The 16,971-nt window shown below is 47.7% G+C and overlaps 1 protein-coding gene across 2 annotated transcripts in view; it reads right to left on the minus strand.

Annotated features, from left to right (window-relative positions):
• Positions 1–16,971, minus strand: part of TIMM44 (translocase of inner mitochondrial membrane 44) — a 198,485-nt gene that overhangs the window by 167,560 nt on the left and 13,954 nt on the right. For both annotated transcript variants that reach the window (XM_083179337.1, XM_083179338.1), the window contains exon 2: positions 9,893–10,000. In XM_083179337.1, coding sequence (XP_083035463.1) covers positions 9,893–10,000 — 108 coding nt within the window. The remainder of the gene's footprint in view (positions 1–9,892; positions 10,001–16,971) is intronic.

Genomic DNA, 16,971 nt, shown 5'->3' on the forward strand with positions numbered 1-16,971 from the left:
AAAGGGCAACTAAATTTTGTGAATGATACTTTCCCTGCTTTCGTTTCTCTATAATAAAGGCAAATGGGTGAATTGTGGATTGGGCATTGTTCCAGTAAAAACCTTCTAGCCCATATCACAATAATTTACCATTGCCTATATCATTTTTAAGACTTTCCAGATATGACAATTGCTGATCAGCATTGAAATAGTGAGTGAGAAAGGCATTCTCTTGTAGTATATATTCCAAAATGGTCCTCAACTGGCCACATCCTGGCATTCACCACATTCTTGGAAGAAACACTCTTTTGGGTTGATTGCATATCATATTTGCCATATAGTGTTGCTAAGTCGATAGGTGAAAATCTTGGCACTCTATTAGATTATTTAATTTGCACAATTCCATTAACAGTTTCACAAACACATACAGAGTGTATACCATTTGCTCCCACAAGGACATAGTGTTTTGGACACAGAGGTAAATTTTGAATACACCACTTTATATCAGAATGTGATGATCTCAAATGGGCATACAATTCTAAGAGGTTATTTCAAAATAGCCTCTTTTGGAGGCTTTCTTTGACACCACCACTTCTTTTAGAGGGTACACACGGTGAGACATGCACTATTTTCTATTTGATTTTCATGGCCTTTACGCTTTTCGTGCCTCCTTGGTCGTTTATGTGAGGAACCATGGTTGCATTGTCGGACTGTATCTGTACAGGTCTGCCCCAGATCCTGTAACAACTGAAGCACTGTCACGTTCTTAGAAGCACCAGCTGTAGTGTAACGGAGGCTGGGTGCTTTAATGTAAGGATGTTGGGTACTTGTGAGTTATCCGGACGCCCGATTTCAAAATCGGGTCGGATCGGGCACATCGCATCGCATCGCATGCGACCATCGGATGCGATGCGATGCGATGCCCCGATTTTTCCATAGGAATCAATGTTAAAATGGACTGAGTCCATTTTAACATGGAATTCAATGGGAAAAAGGGGTCCTTTTCATACCCCTACTATCCAAGTGGGCATGGAGTTGGATATAAACCTGTGGCGAGCGTAGCGAGCCACCGAGCCCGAAGCGTGGCGAGCGTAGCGAGCCCCGCGAGGGGACACGGAATACCGTCCCCTCGCGGGGCTCGCTTCGCTCGCCAAGCTTCGGGCTCGGTGGCTCGCTACGCTCGCCACAGGTTTATATCCAACTCCATGCCCACTTGGATAGTAGGGGTATGAAAAGGACCCCTTTTTCCATAGGAATCATTTTAACATTGATTCCTATGGAAAAATCGGGTCATCGCATCCGATGGTCGCATGCGATGCGATGCGATGCGATATCGCATCGCATCGTATCTGATTGTATGCCTTAACTTAAGGCATACAATCAAAAAATCGGGCGTCCAGATAACTCACAAGTACCGGATGTTGCATCCACGACAGAAGGGAGTGAAACAATAGGATAAAATGAAATGGGTTTAATAAAAGATACTGTAATACAAGTTGATACCGATGGCACAATTAATATATAGTAGGAGCAAGTTTCATCTTTGCTCCTTTGGCCATGGCTAGCCATGGCTATTCTATTGTTCTCAGCTGCAATACATATTGTATTGCAGCTGAGAACAATAGAATAACCATGGCAAGATGAAACTTATAGAGAAAGTCAATAGTCCAATACTTTATTGTAGAATGTGACGATGCGTGGTACTTGAGAAGAAGATTGGATGATGGGTTGGCAGATTGGATGATGGGTTGGCAGATTGGATGATGGGTTGGCAGATTGGATGCATAAAGAAATGATGAAGTAGTCTGTCCTTGCTGGATTGGATCGTGGCTGCAATCAGAGGTGACCGTGGAATACTTACCGTCGGGAAAGAGAAGTAAGATAGTAGCCCTTTGGGGGGGCTAACCTTACTCGGTCCGCATTGGCGGATTCACGAAAAGAGCAGCGAGACTATCAGCAGGAGAATACTTCACTTGAAGATACGAGGATTGTAGCAGGAAAACTAGAGCCAGACCGAAGCAATGATGCTTAGGCAGAGACATCATTGTACTGACTGCCGGTCTAACCCGGTCAGTCAGTACTTAACAGGTGAACTGTGCGGCTATTGGTTAGCCTATTGACAGGGGAGGCGGAGCCGCACAGGACAGGCTGAGGTAACCAAAAAGATGGCGGCCGCCAGAGGTGGCGACAGGTTTCAGCCGGCAGTGAGTGTGCGCAGCTGCGCAATTGCCGGCATTCAGACAGAGGCCTAACCAGGCACAAACACACATGGCGGTTCAGGTCTGATGCCCAGCATGGCACCGGAGCACACAGCACCACTGTCACCACACGGTGACAGCGCGGACACATGTACCCCACCAGGACCAGGGACACAAGCGGAGGTGAGCGCCATAGCATTAGACATGCAGTTAGAGAGCCTAGGGCTGGGCACAGCACAGGGGATTTGGTCGAGAGCCATGGTGGATGTGACAAGCACATTGAAAACTGCTCTTAACGCCAGCAATTTAATGGACAGTCTGGACTCCTCTTTGGACCACTTCCCTTGCAAGGATCGACATTTTACTACGGCTCCCCAACAGCACAGACTTGCATCTGTGGTGAAGAGCACACACTGTGGAATGCAAAAAGATTTTCCCACCTGCAGGTGGGGGGGGGGATAAACCACCACCGCAGTGGTGCTCGTACTTTCACGATAAGACACATTGGGCCTTATTCTGGTTGGTGCGTACATTTCCGTATACTTTCGGATGGCGTTTTTTAGCCGTCTGCGCATGCGTGGGGAACGCTATGCGCATGTGCCACGCATGGTCTCCGTACTTCTTCTCACTAATACCGTACAGAAATGTGCACCGCAATCACTCGGGAAATATGGGCGTATTATGGGCGTCATTCGGAAATACACAGGGGCGTACTTTTAAAGTGGGCTAAACTGGGCGGAAACATGGGCAGACACGGGGGAGTGCACTTATTTTGGTAGGCGTGCATTCGGATAGCACGCCGAATGCACGCGAACAAAAAGGCAATAAATATGCGGTGTCCATAAGCAAGTATTGCTTTGCGGACACCACTCGGTCATGCGCTAGGCAATCGGAACGCCTAATCAGGACGGCCGCACCTCAACCAATGTCAGCTGAACACAATACAATCACCTCCTTTACTCTTTACTTGTTAATTACACGCTTGTCACTGCTTCAATTGGAACCATTGCAGCTTCAATGGACACATATATGCTGCACTTTTCACACACTTTTACACTGCAACTAATGAACACAACTTAATATTAATAATACAAATACACATGTCACTTCTACATGTATCAATTAAACCACACATTTGGGGGGAAAAAATAAACATTTATTACATCAACTTATAAAATAAAATAGAAACCGTCACAAATTAAAAGGTACCATTGCAGGAATAAAAGTAAATAATATATAATAAATACATGTATTGTAGACATACATAGCCACAGCAGAATCATTAGGAACACATCAGGTGGCTTCACAACAAAAGTATAGCACCAACACTTCAAGTACAGCACACAGTAATGGTAGCCGAAACAGGGCAACAGGGGAACCAAACATGACATTCGAAACGAGGGCAAATGTGGGGACCCTCTGCACGGAATTGGACACAGGAAGCTGACACACACAGCTCAATGAAAGATTTGGGAAGACATAAGGGTGGAGATTAATGCGGACACAAGTTCATCTGCGGGCACGTTTGCCCCTGGCATGCTCCTTGCCACGTGCAGCAGCTCTTCGGCCACGGCCACGGTCAGATGGTGGGCCAGGTGGAGCAGATGCTGGGGAGGGGGGGGATGGTCTTCCCCCTCTGGCAGCAGGGAGTGCTGTTGGTGGGAATGCACCAGAAACGGCTGACAATAGGACCCTATTGCTGGCAACTAGCTCCACCATAAGCTCATTATGGTGGTGGAGGAGGTCATTTTGGCGCAGGGCTTGATCAGCCAGCACCTGCAGGCTAGCAGCAATACTCTGGTGGCTGCTGACCAAACCCTGCAAGACCTCCTCGGTCCTACGCACCCGCTCTGATGCCGACTCTCCCTGCTGCTGAATATGGCCAAGCACCTGCCCCCAGCTGCTAAATTCAGCCGCGGTCAGTGGCTACTGCTGCTGCACGGGCCTGGTACTGGTGGCAGGTGGCACAGACTCCTCAACCTCCTCAAGAGATTCTTGACCAAGTGGTGGGGATGCTGGTGAAAGAGAACATTACAATTACAACACATTCCATGCAAAATTAGAACCAGCTACTTATGGCATGGCAAATAATTACCTTCAAGCAAAGAAGCCATGACTTCCGCTGGGGCCTCGCTGTCCATGGTGCTCACCCCCCGGACCTCCTCGACTGCAATGCAGCACTCTGCCATCTCTTCCAGGGGGGTGAGCATCAGCTTTGATGGCATGGGGCCAGCCCCAGAGGTGTGGCTGTGTTCCCACCGCTGGGTCAATTTCTTCTTGAGGTTTGTTTTGAAGTCGTGCCACCTGCAATCAAAGTTTACATATTAATACATGTCACTCCTCATGTTTGCTGTAGCACCCATTGCAATCTGCAACAGATCACAACATGTGCCTCATAACACCAAACTTACATTATATTAAGTTTGAAAACCAACCCTTAGAATATACACTCACCCTACAATAACTATCAATTAAATGAAATGGCAAACATGTCTGTGCCTCCAAGCAACGTGACCGGCCATTGACCTACTCCATCTAACATCTAATGTAAACATTACTGGTCTTGTACTGCTCAAATGTAACACACATGAACTTGCCTCTTCTTAACGTGCTCCGTCTCACGAACTTGTGGAGCCACCGCATTAATCTCCGCCGTTATGTCCTCCCAGATCTTCCATCTCCTTGTGTGTTTCTACCTGTCCTGTGGACACTCGATCCAATCCCATGCGCGGGGCACCAGGATGGCAAGCTCCTGCGCTTCGAATGCCATGTTTCTGGTGGTTGGTTCCTCTGTTGCCCTATTTCGGCCACGGCCACTGGCACCGGCACCGCCACGGCCACTTGTCGCTGTACTCGAAGTGCTGGGCAGGCTACTCTGTTGGGAAGCCACCTGCTGTGTTCCCAATGATTCTGCTGAGGCTGAAGATGGGCCAGCTGCCGATTGGCCTGATGTAGATGGCCCATCTGGCTGCTGTTCTCCCAATGGCTGGTCTGGGTTGATGGGGACATAGGTGGTGCTGGAGTCCATGTTGCCAAACAGGTCCTGAAACACCTGGTCTTCCTCTGTATCTGAGCCAGCCATGTTTGCAACAACATTGCATTTGTCTAACACACCTTTATATCCTATTTCTGTAATTGGCGTACATCAGCGACACCCTGCGTTCCGTACGGCCGCGTTCCGTACGGCAGCGTCGACCGTGCGGCGCATAGGCCACGCCCCTAGCTGCGAAAAAAAAAAACCTGGCAAACTTAGTAAGTCTGATTTAGTAGGTAATTGCAGATTTGTACTCCAATGACCAAATAAAACTGAGGTCAGACATGAAATGTATATGTGAATGTACATCTGTACTGAGCACTTGTTTGGTATGTAGTACAAATGACAATACCCATTCCATATGTAAATCCAGTCCACCACTTAGGCAATAGTAATCCGTGCTAGCATCCAAATCACATGTGAAAGGTCTCCAAATTCAGCCTTGATGCTAGCTACTTTTCATTCCACATCTCTAGTGTGGGCCAGTAGAAGGTAAGTGTACACATGGCACCATGGCCTAATATTGGAAAAAGGTCTGCCACTATTTGCTATGTTTCTGCTGCATAGCTTTCACTATAAAAAGCTGTTTAGTACCTTGTGGAGTTAGGTGTAAGTGGCTAGTGATGCAGACTATTTCACCTGTTGCTTATACCCATGTTTGGTGAATGTAATAGATTATATAGAATGGGTTCCCAACTTATTTGACACTGTCTGTTTAGGAGATAGTAAGTAATGGCATGGTATGCTCAACTATGCAAAGGTACAGCAAGTGTGGGTTTGCGATGCAATGGGTTAGCCGTCTGTTGTGGCGCATACACGCTGTTACTGTCAAAATGAACAATAAAGTTAATACCAAATATCACTCTGATCAACCAATGACAGGACATGATTGCTTGAATTGTGCCATTGCTAAGATGGCGGCCTATGGCAGAGCAGCACCGTTTTCAGCAGCGGAGCTGAGGACACTGGTCTCCGTTATGGAGACCAGGCTGGGGCGGGCAGGCCCATTTATCACAAATAGGCAGAAGCGGAATGCCTATGCGGTGGCCCGCCGGTGCATATACGCCCGCACACAGGTGCGGCGGACCATCGCTCAGCTGGAGCGGCGGTGGTCAGACCTGAGGCGTCGGCAGCCGGATTTGCTCCAGCAAATCAGGGCCAGGATTGCGAGATGTGAGTGTTTATACATTAAATGTCCATTTGTACACGATTGCTTACATGACATTATTTAAGTCAATAAGGTAACCAGCCTGATCATGAGTTAAACATGGCATACACTATATGTGTGCTACTTCCTGTTTGACACCCTGTAATGGTCATAAAATATGTGATTGTGTAGGATTATAGATTGTGATGTTTACAATGGGCCAAATGTCACATCATAACTGCCATGTTACAGGCTGTGTTGGGTAAAAGACACTAAGGAGCTGATTGGCTGTACAGTTATCTCAACTTATAACCTTTGGATTTAATTTTTTTTAATACATCTGTCCAAATGACCCCTAAATGGCATTTTTTGCTCAAACACAGCACGGGATCGAGCAAGACAGGCCCGGGAGGAGGCAGAGGTGGCCCAGGAGGAGGTTGGCGAAGCAAGGGCCAAGGAGGTGCTTTCTGAGGAAGGGATGGCAGAGGAGGTGGCAGAGGAAGTGGAGGAGGAGGTGTGGGCTGTGGAGGCGCTGCCAGCAGAGGAGGCGCTGCCAGCAGCGGAGGCCCCTGAAGAACAGGAGGAGGTGGAGGCCTGTGAGGTCGTGCAGGCGGTCGAAATTGGTATGTATACATAAGGATTAATTATTCCTTTTCTCATCTACTATTTGCTATGTAGCACTGGTGATTCAATTGTGTTTTTTCAAACTATAAATTCATATAACAAACAGGGTACCAACAGATACACTTATATAGGGTGGCCAAACCATCCCTTTCATCCTGGACACATATTAATGACAAAGGTTGTGCGGATGGCTTTCAGGTCGATTGTAAGAGCCACTGAACCTGTGTAGTTAATCTGTAACCTGGAAGAAAGGGATGACTTGCTCATGTAAGGGTTACATGTCCCTGCTGCAAGCATACAATCTGTAGCCTCATATAGGTGAGTAGAGTTTACTGGTGATTGATCTTTCTAAACTAGATTAAGTATGACATAAATGGAGTATGGACAGGCGTGGCTTAGAATGGAGTAACAAGTGGTCAGTGCCCCTGGGCCCTTCTCTAGCTAAACCCCCCTGCGGTCTGCATGTATGTTTGGCACCATAATTGTGTGTTGATTTGGGCTTAGTAATGATTTTGTGCATGGGAGTGGGTTAGTGCTGCAGCTTCACCTAACTGGCATTATGACAATGATTTATGGAGCAGACCATCAGCAGCCAAGCCATGCTTGATTGCACAAATGTACTGAGCATTCCTGAGAGTTGACTAAGTCCCATGCCACGCTCCATCATATAACAGACACTGAGCACTTTTTGATGAGTTGGAATTGGTTCAGCGCATGACATGCTTCTCAGAGCTTAGTCATGGGTGGGTTTGGATCCAGAAGGAGCACTATGACTGTGAGGTGTTCTACAGAGTAAAGGGTAGAGGGGAAAAAACAGGCTTTCCATGTAGTATGTATGCATGTATGTATAGCTGTATGTGTCATATATATATATATATATATATATATATATATATATATATATATATATATATATATATATATATATATATATGTGTCTAGAACAAGTGGAGACGGCGGCACTCAAAGGGACTTTAGGAGAATGAATCAGACCACTCTGGGGTTCAGTTCAACGTTTCGGTCGGTTAGACCTTTATCAAGAACTTAATGCATACATTATCATTCTTGATAAAGGTCTAACCGACCGAAACGTTGAACTGAACCCCAGAGTGGTCTGATTCATTCTCCTAAAGTCCCTTTGAGTGCCGCCGTCTCCACTTGTTCTATTACTTCGGGTGCTTGCTGCATCCTGGAAGGCACCTGGGCAGGTAACCACACCACAAGGAGGAGTCCGGCCTTTCCCCCATACATATATACATATACACACACACACACACACACACACACACACACACCTGTCACGGTGCATGTTTAAAATTTAGGTATGACTATGTTAAATGTATGCATGAATATCATTAGTAATTTGACCATTTTTAATATGTCCACAGATGAGCCAGCCCAAGCACAAGAGGGTCTCCGTGGGGCCCTCTTAAGAATCCGAGGCCACATGCGCCAGGTCATGGCTGAATTGGACCAGCTGCTGGATGGTGGCATTTAAAAATTATTTTTTTTTTTTTTTTAAATAAAACATTTGTACAGTTAATAAATAGTTTATTACAGTTCGAAGTTGTCTGTGTGTTTTTTTTAAATGGAAAAGTATATGTGTAACTTGTTTATAATCTTTTAAATAAGCAAAATGTACATACTGTATATAGATGTATGTTATGTTCACATGCTGTAAGGGTTAATGTGTGTAATGAATGTAGTAGTAATCTGTATCAGTATGTATTAGGATTTAATTGTTTCAAATAGAAAACAATCCCTTTTTAATGAGGTTGCCTAATTGCATAAGTGGGTCATGTGATCTCTGTGTGTGCTCAGAAAAATAGTGTTGTATTTAGCGTAAATACTCCGCATCGGTGCGTACGGCCAGGTTCCCGTACGTTCTAATGCGGTAAGACCGTGCTTACGCTGCAAGACCGTGCAGAATCTGTGTGTGTCCACCGCACACGCAAGGTTTGTATATCGTCAGTACACACGCCCAATTCTTAAAGAGTGAGTCCGTCCGAACGCAGAGGCTCAATGGGCGTTTCTACGGACGATGTCCGCATAGCGTTGCGTGCGGCCCGCTCCGTAAGAATTCGGGAAAGTACGCACCGATCAGAATAAGGGCCATTGTCCGGGAGCATATGGACTGAGGGCGGCCCTCCCATCTGGCCAGGATCAGTCTCTGCAGAGGGCGAGTGTGGAACTGCGCCCATTCCACCATGTCTGCACATGCATATGCATATATTCACCAATACGCATGCGCAGACCCGAAACATCAGATCCCGGAACGAATACGACTAAAAGTGAATATATCTGAATCACCCCCTTAATTCTGATAACAAGGGCTGGGAATTGTTAAAAGGTCAAGTTTACATTTTGATATAAAAGCACAAAGATAAAACACACGGTTTTGTTTTCCTCTTTACAACACAAACAGTTTGAATTCCATGACAATTAAATAATGTGTACATGGCTGCTCAGCTCATGGTTGGTTGAAGACAAACTACAATTTAGGATAATTAAATGTAGGAAAAGTGTGCACGTGTAACCATTCTTCAAATGTTATAAGCTACAAATGTACTGTATTACATGAAAAAAATATTTTTTGCGTAAGGTCATATTTTCAAATATAACTTAATTATAAATTGTAGTAATTTCAACACTTCTGTCATGCTTGCTGTGACAAGCCAAGCCCTGCATCTGAATTTACAAATCAATACAGAGCCTTTTTGTTATAGGAGATTGCAGAAACCAGAGAGACTGGCTTGCAATACATCAGAATGATGCAAGAAAGTGGTGCGTTATCCCAGCTTTAAAATTTGTAAGGGGTTCTCAGAAATAGTATGAGTAAATTAGTAACGTATAGACACTAGTTCTCTCACATATGTCATTAATAACTTATGTAATAAAATCTTCGTTTACCTGTTGTAACTTGAGAGCAGGTAGACATATCCGATAAAGACTGCTACTACTCCTTATAGGTATACAGTGCCAGACTGTTGCAAGCATATGTCCTCCAGTAAGCCACGCCTACAATGATGAAAAAAACGGGTCACCACTAAAATAATTAAGTTAGCTTCTTTGCCATTTTAAAAACACAATAATTTGTTGTCCAGGGAGTTTAGCGGAAAGGGCCACACACTTTAAATCTACTATGAAACAAGCCTATACAAATTATAATAAATAAAAAATTACAAAAAGAAAAAGAAAAAACTCCCATACATTCTTATTTCTACCCTTCATATGTAACCCTTCCTTCCAAAATGGGATGCATGTCACCCCTTTTCATTGTGGGACAGACAAGTCTTGAAAACGGTTAGGCAGCTAATGAATTGCGAGATGAAAAAACCATTACAGTTTGCACAGGCCGTGTAGAGGTTCCCAATGCTAGAACCCTTCCCCATGGCTTACCTACAAGTTCAACACTATGTAGCTAGTCTTTCCAGGATACTTTCCCCGAAAGATTACAACAACCCACTAGATAATTTATTAATGACATCAAACCCCTCTTTTAAAGGCAATTTCTGTGCACTACTCATTCCTTCATGTCCCCATCAATTACGAGACCCAGCAAACGGGACTAGCACAATGGAGAGACCAATTCCCCTCCCTTACCCTTAAAAAGTTATGGAAAATATGTCATATGTCAGTTAAGCTAGTCTCAGCAATATCCTATACAGAATTATTCTTAAATGTACTACATAAAATGTATTTGTCACCACATCATCAATACCTTATCGGCATGCTAGCGAATCACACATGTCCTAGATGTGGCTCCCAGAGGGCGGAGATATTCCACTGTTTATGGAACTGTCCGATAATAAGGAGATTCGTCACTCAGCACCTAGTTAATTGTCTGCCTCTGACACCTGAATGGGCAATATTTGGTAGAACGCCGACACATACTCGAATAGCAGTGGGAGTCAAAAAGTTACTCATAATTGTATCCGCGGCTGCAAAAAACAGGGATTTTGTACTTACCGTAAATCCTTTTCTCCGAGTCCACAGGTGTCACTGGAGTAACAGTGGGGATAGAAGGGCGACCACAGGGAGCATGGGCACTTTAAATATAATTAAGTGTGGCCAACTCCTCCCCCTTCTACTCCCCACCTAGGCAGTCACAAAGATGTGCCCGGATGGAGCTGGAAGAAAGAACACGCTTTCCAGAGGAGGTTAGTTTAACACACAAGAGTAAACAATCAACCAAAAAAGATTGAAACCTAAAAAGAACAGTGAGAAACAATGAATCAAACATGCCACACATATAACATAGCAGGCAGTTCCCTCAACAAAAGTGGAATGCAACCTAGCAATAGAACTGTAAAGTTTCAAGGCAGGATTTCCTAACAACAAAGGAACAGCGCAGAGGCGGGTGTCCAGTGACACCTGTGGACTCTGAGAAAAGGATTTACGGTAAGTACAAAATCCCTGTTTTCTCCTTCATCCACTAGGTGTCACTGGAGTAACAGTGGGGACGTCCCAGAGCTCCCAACACAGGTGGGATGGCGCTGAGACCCCCATAACACTGAGCGTCCAAACTGTGAAGCTGACGCCGCAAAAGTGTCAAATCAGTAGAACCGAACAAAAGTCTGATGACCAGACCAGGTGGCAGCTCTGCCACCCAAGAGGGGCCCATCGAGCGCGTAGAATGCGCTGTGATGGAGGCAGGAAGGTGTTGAGCACTTGCCACGTAGGCCTGACGAATAGTCAGGCGGATGCAACGAGACAACGTCTGCTTTGAGGCTGGCCAGCTCCGCCTGACCGGATCATACGTAACAAAAAGAGCATCTGACTTCCTCAGCGATGCTGTTCTGGATACATAGATCTTCAGGGCCCTGACCACGTCAAGAGTACTGTTCTCAGGAGAGACGTCTTGGAAGGCCGGTACCACAATTGACTGATTTTTAGGCCGATACCACCTTAGGCAAAAAGGAACCGCTGGTGCGCAGTTCTGTCCTGTCTGCATGAAAAATCAAAAACAGGGGCCTGCATGACAGAGCCCCCAGATCTGAAACTCACCGTGCCGATGCTAAGGCCAAGAGAAGCACTGTCTTCCATGTGAGGTAACGAAGGTCCAAGTCCTCTATCGGTTCGAACACCGCCGACTGTAAGAAACTTAGAACAAGGTCTAAGTCCCAAGGAGCCGTGGGTGGACGAAAAGGAGGTTGCAGCCGCAAAACTCCCTGAAAGAAGGTGTGTACCTCAGGTAAAAGGGCCAATTTCTTTTGAAAAAAGATCGACAACGCCGATACCTTTACCTTCAAGGTGGAAAGAAGCAACCCTGCAGCTAAGCCAGCCTGCAGGAAAAGGAGAAGCATGGCCTTTTTGAAAAGAGTGGCGGACACACCACGACTCTCACACCAGACCACATAGGCCCTCCAGTTGCGGTGGTAATGCTTGGAGGTGACCTCCTTCCTGGCCTTCATCATGGTAGGTATCACCGCCCGCGGGATACCTGCCTGTCGCAGGATGGACCTTTCAGCAGCCACGCCGTCAAATTTAGCCGACTTTAGTCTGGAAAGACGAAAGGCCCTTGGCTGAGCAAATCCTCTTGAAGAGGCAGGGACCAAGACTCGTCTATCAGACGAGACGTGAGGCTGGTGTACCATGACCTGCTCGCCCAGTCCGGAGCTATCAGGAGGACAGAGATCCCCTCCCTCCGGATTCTCTGCAACACCCGAGGTATTAGCGGAAACGGAGGGAAAATGTACACAAAGTGGAATGGCCAAGGGGCCACCAATGCATCCACTCCCACCGCTTGAGGATCCCTCATGCGGACGAAGAACCGGGGTAGCTGGTAGTTGTGGCGAGATGCCATGAGGTCTGCCTGGGGACACCCCCACCGGTGGACCAGTTGCTGGAAAACCTGGGGGTTGAGACACCATTCTCCCTGGTGTACGTCCTGCCGACTTAAGAAGTCGGCCTCCCAATTTTCTACGCCAGGAATTAATTTGGCGGAGATGGCCAGGGCGCCAGCAGATTTGACTCACCTCCTTCATGGCAGCGCAGCAGCAGGTGCCTCCCTGCTTGTTGATGTAGGCCACCGCAGTGGCGTTGTCCGACTGCACTCTGATGGCCTGACCTGTAGATGATGGCCCTGCAGGAGAGCATTGTAGACTGCTCTGAGCTCCTAGATATTGATAGAGAGCAGGGCCTCCTACTGAGTCCAACGGCCCTGGAACTGATGGTCCAGAATGACTGCTCCCCACCCGCGAAGACTCGCGTCTGTGGTGAGCAGTATCCAGTTCCAGATGGCAAACCTCTTTCCCTCCCTGAAGTTTGCTGGGTTCAGCCACCACAGGAGAGAGTGCCATGCCCGCACTGACAACCGTATCCTGTGGTGAAGGTGCAGGTGAGAGCCGGACCACTGACGTAGAACACAACGCTGGAAGGGTCTCGATCGAAAACGACCATTTTGGAGAGCCTCGTAGGAGGCGACCATCTTCCCCAGAAGCCTGGTACATGTGAGGACCGACAACTGTCTGGTCAGAAGGACCGAGCGGATCAAGGCCTGGAGGGACTGTATCTTGTCCTCCGGGAGGAAGACCCTCAGAAGAGTGGTATCCAGTACCATCCCCAGGAACTGTAACCGTTGAGATGGCTGGAGCTGGGACTTCTGAAAATTGAGTATCCATCCGTGGCGAATGAGAGTACTCTGAGTCAAGGCTATGTTGCCCAGGAGGACCTCCCTGGATGGAGCCTTCAGCAGAAGATCGTCCAGGTACAGAATGACCGTCAATCCCTGGTTCCGCAGAATATCCATCATCACCGCCATGACCTTGGTGAACATCCAGGGGGCTGAGGAGAGGCCAAATGGAAGGGCCTGAAACTGCCAATGTTGGCTGCGGACTGCGAACCGAAGGAAGGCTTGATGTGAAGGCCAAATAGGGATATGGAGGTAGGCGTCCTTGATGTCGAGTGACACCAAGAATTCGCCCTCCTCCAACCCCGCGATCACCGATTGCAGGGACTCCATCCTGAACTGAACTTGACCGGTTGCAGGTAAGGATTGAGATCCTTCAAGTTCAGAATGGGGCGTCAGGCTTGGGGACCAGAAAGAGGCTGGAGTAGAACCCCAAGGTCCTTTGGTCTACTAGGACCGGGATGACCACCCCTGCCGAGACCAACTTTTGGATGGCCGCAGTTAGTAGCAGGCTCTTTTCTGCTGAAACTGGCAAACCGGTTTTGAAAAACCGGTGAGGGGGTGGTTTTTGGAAAAGTATCTTGTAGCGGAAAGCTACAAGATCTCGCACCCAAGCGTCCTGGCAAGACTGCAGCCAAATGTGCCTGAAGCCTTGAAGATGCGCTCCCACCCTGGGATCCCCCAGGTGGGCCTGAAACCAGTCATGCAGCGGGCTTGGTGGAGGCCATGGCCTCTTGGGTGGAAGAGGAAGCACCTCTGCCACGACCTCTGGAGCCTCTCTGAGAGGCAGCGCCTCCTCTAGAGCGACCTCTGAACTTGTTCCCTGAAAGGTCCTACGAGTAGGAGGAGGGGTCGTGGAAGGGAGAAAAGTGGATTTCCCACCAGTGGCTTGTGATATCCACTTATCTAGTTCGGGCCCAAACAGTACCTCACCCGTGAAGGGGAGTGCTTCTACTGACAGTTTGGACTCAGCATCAGCTTGCCACTGGCGGAGCCAGAGTGATCGGCGTGCCGATATGGGACAGAGCAGATATGCGAGCTCCTAAGATGCAAACATCATTGGAGGCTTCTACCATATAGGATGATGCCTCAGAAATATGTTCTGCTACTTGCAACCAGGACATCCACCTCACCTCCATGTTTTAGTCGATGAGCCAACTGGGAGGCCCAAACCCCAATGGCCTTATTGACCCAGCATCCGACCTGAGCCGGACGCTGAACTACCCCTGCCACAGTGTACATTGATTTAAGTGTAAGCTCAAGCTTACGATCCGAGGCGTCCCTAAGAGTGGTGGCTCCCGGTACTGAGAGGACAGTCTTTTTGGAAAGACGCGTGACCGAAGGGTCAACTACAGGTGGAGTTTGCACCAGCTTTCTGCCTGCGGCCGCTAGGGGGTATGAAGACAGGAGTCTCCGAGAAATCTGAATTTCTTATCGTGGTTTTTCCAGGCCTGTAGCACGTGGTCATCTAACTCCTCTGCGGGAGGAAAAGAAGCAGCTTGTTTTGGCTTTTTGCCAAACAGGGAGGGGCGACTGGGGGCAGATGCCCCTTCTTCCACATCTCATGCCAGTTTGACCATATCAATAAGGTCATCTAAACCCTGCGCAACCGGTTCCTGTTGCTGTGGTGGCAAATCCTGTTGCACATCCACCTCAGAGGCAGTGTATTCCCTTCCTCAAAGTCAGGCATATCATCATATGTATCAGTGTCTAAGACCTGTGTGAGCAGTCTCTTTAACACTGGGGGCTGTGTGTCACAGGCAGAGGGCCGTATGGGCTCTGGGGCCAAGGCCTTGGTTAAACCCTCCACAGCTAAGGTTAATTCCCGCTGCTGTGATCTAGAGGATTCTCTATCCTTCTGTGCATCTGAGATTTCAGAGGACAGGCGTGACATCACCTCTGAGAGCTGTAAAGCCCATGCAGGGGAGGGCTGCTGCGAAGTGGAAGGGGTGGGCTCAGGGGTGCATTTTTCACACACCAGAACACCCTCAGCTGACTGTGTAAGTCTGGCATTACATTTCTTGCACTTCTTTGAGCTGCCTCCTGCCATGCTACCAGTGATTAAGCTATACACAATATATGAATATATATGCAGCAATCAACAGGTTAATCAACTGTACACACACTCCATGGATAGTACAGTAAGAAGCCAGAAGAAAAGACTGGGACAGGAGAGACAGTATCAGGAGGAGAAGCTGCCAGAGGCCATCAACTACGCTATGGTATATACCAGAGAGCGCTATAGCCCAATTTACATACAGCCCAGAACTGTCTCACCCAGCTCTAACCCCACTGTCTGCTTGCAGGGCTTGGGCAAGCTTTTGCAGGTCTGGACACCGGGAGGAGAAGGCTGTGCTTGAGTCCGTGACTGTCTCAGCTGCAAAACGGAGTCCCTCAGCGTGTCAGCAGCGGTGCGCACTAAAAAGATGGCCGCCGCAGCCCTCAGTCACGCTGGGGAGATGCCGGGGCTGCTGGGAGCGTACCAGTTCCGCCCCCTTGCTCCGTGCTCCCAATATGGCGCCAGTTTTTAAAACCTGCACTACCGCCATTTCTTAAAACACTGACCCCCACGCTAAGCAGGAGGTCAGGAATACATTACCGCTGCCTTGCTGGTCGGCGGCGGTAGAGGCTGAGGGAGGACGGGACACACACCGCGTGCAGTGGTTGCTGTCTCTTTGGAGACGGTGGTCTCCACAGCCGGGAACCGGGCGCGAGCCGCACGCAGCTGCGGCCGGATCCCCACCGACAGCTCCCACGATGCAGACAGGCAGCGGCAGACTGCCTGTCTGTTGTAGTATTAAAAATATATATATTTTCAAGCTTTTTAAAACTTGTGCCCTGGAGCAAGCCAGAAGTGTGACCAGCTCCCATGTGGGCACATTCTACAACTGCCTAGGTGGGGAGTAGAAGGGGGAGGAATTGGACACACTTAATTATATTTAAAGTGCCCATGCTCCCTGTGGTCGCCCTTCTATCCCCACTGTTACTCCAGTGACACCTAGTGGATGAAGGAGAAAAACGCATCATTTAATTATGGCTACAACCACAGCCCCTCCACTTCCAATGCAGTTGATTGAGGCTTCCTTACAAAAAGAAAAATTTGTTGAAACGTGGGAAAGTTACATAGAAACCCTGGGCCAAATGTAATAGGGTGAGAGTTTCAGAAATTGAGAGATTTGGGAGAGTTTGCCCATGTTTTTTAAAGCAGCAATCAATTGGCAAAATCAACCTGGTTTTGCAGTGTAATGGATTGCTGCTTTAAAAAACATGGGAAAAATCTCACCCTATTACATTTGGCCCCCTATCAGAATCTATGAAAGAACAGATATGGAAGTGTTTCAGGAATACCCTATGGTAA

The sequence above is a fragment of the Crinia signifera genome, chromosome 1 (assembly GCF_055691185.1).
Source record: "Crinia signifera chromosome 1, ASM5569118v1, whole genome shotgun sequence".
Lineage (NCBI taxonomy): Eukaryota > Metazoa > Chordata > Amphibia > Anura > Myobatrachidae > Crinia > Crinia signifera.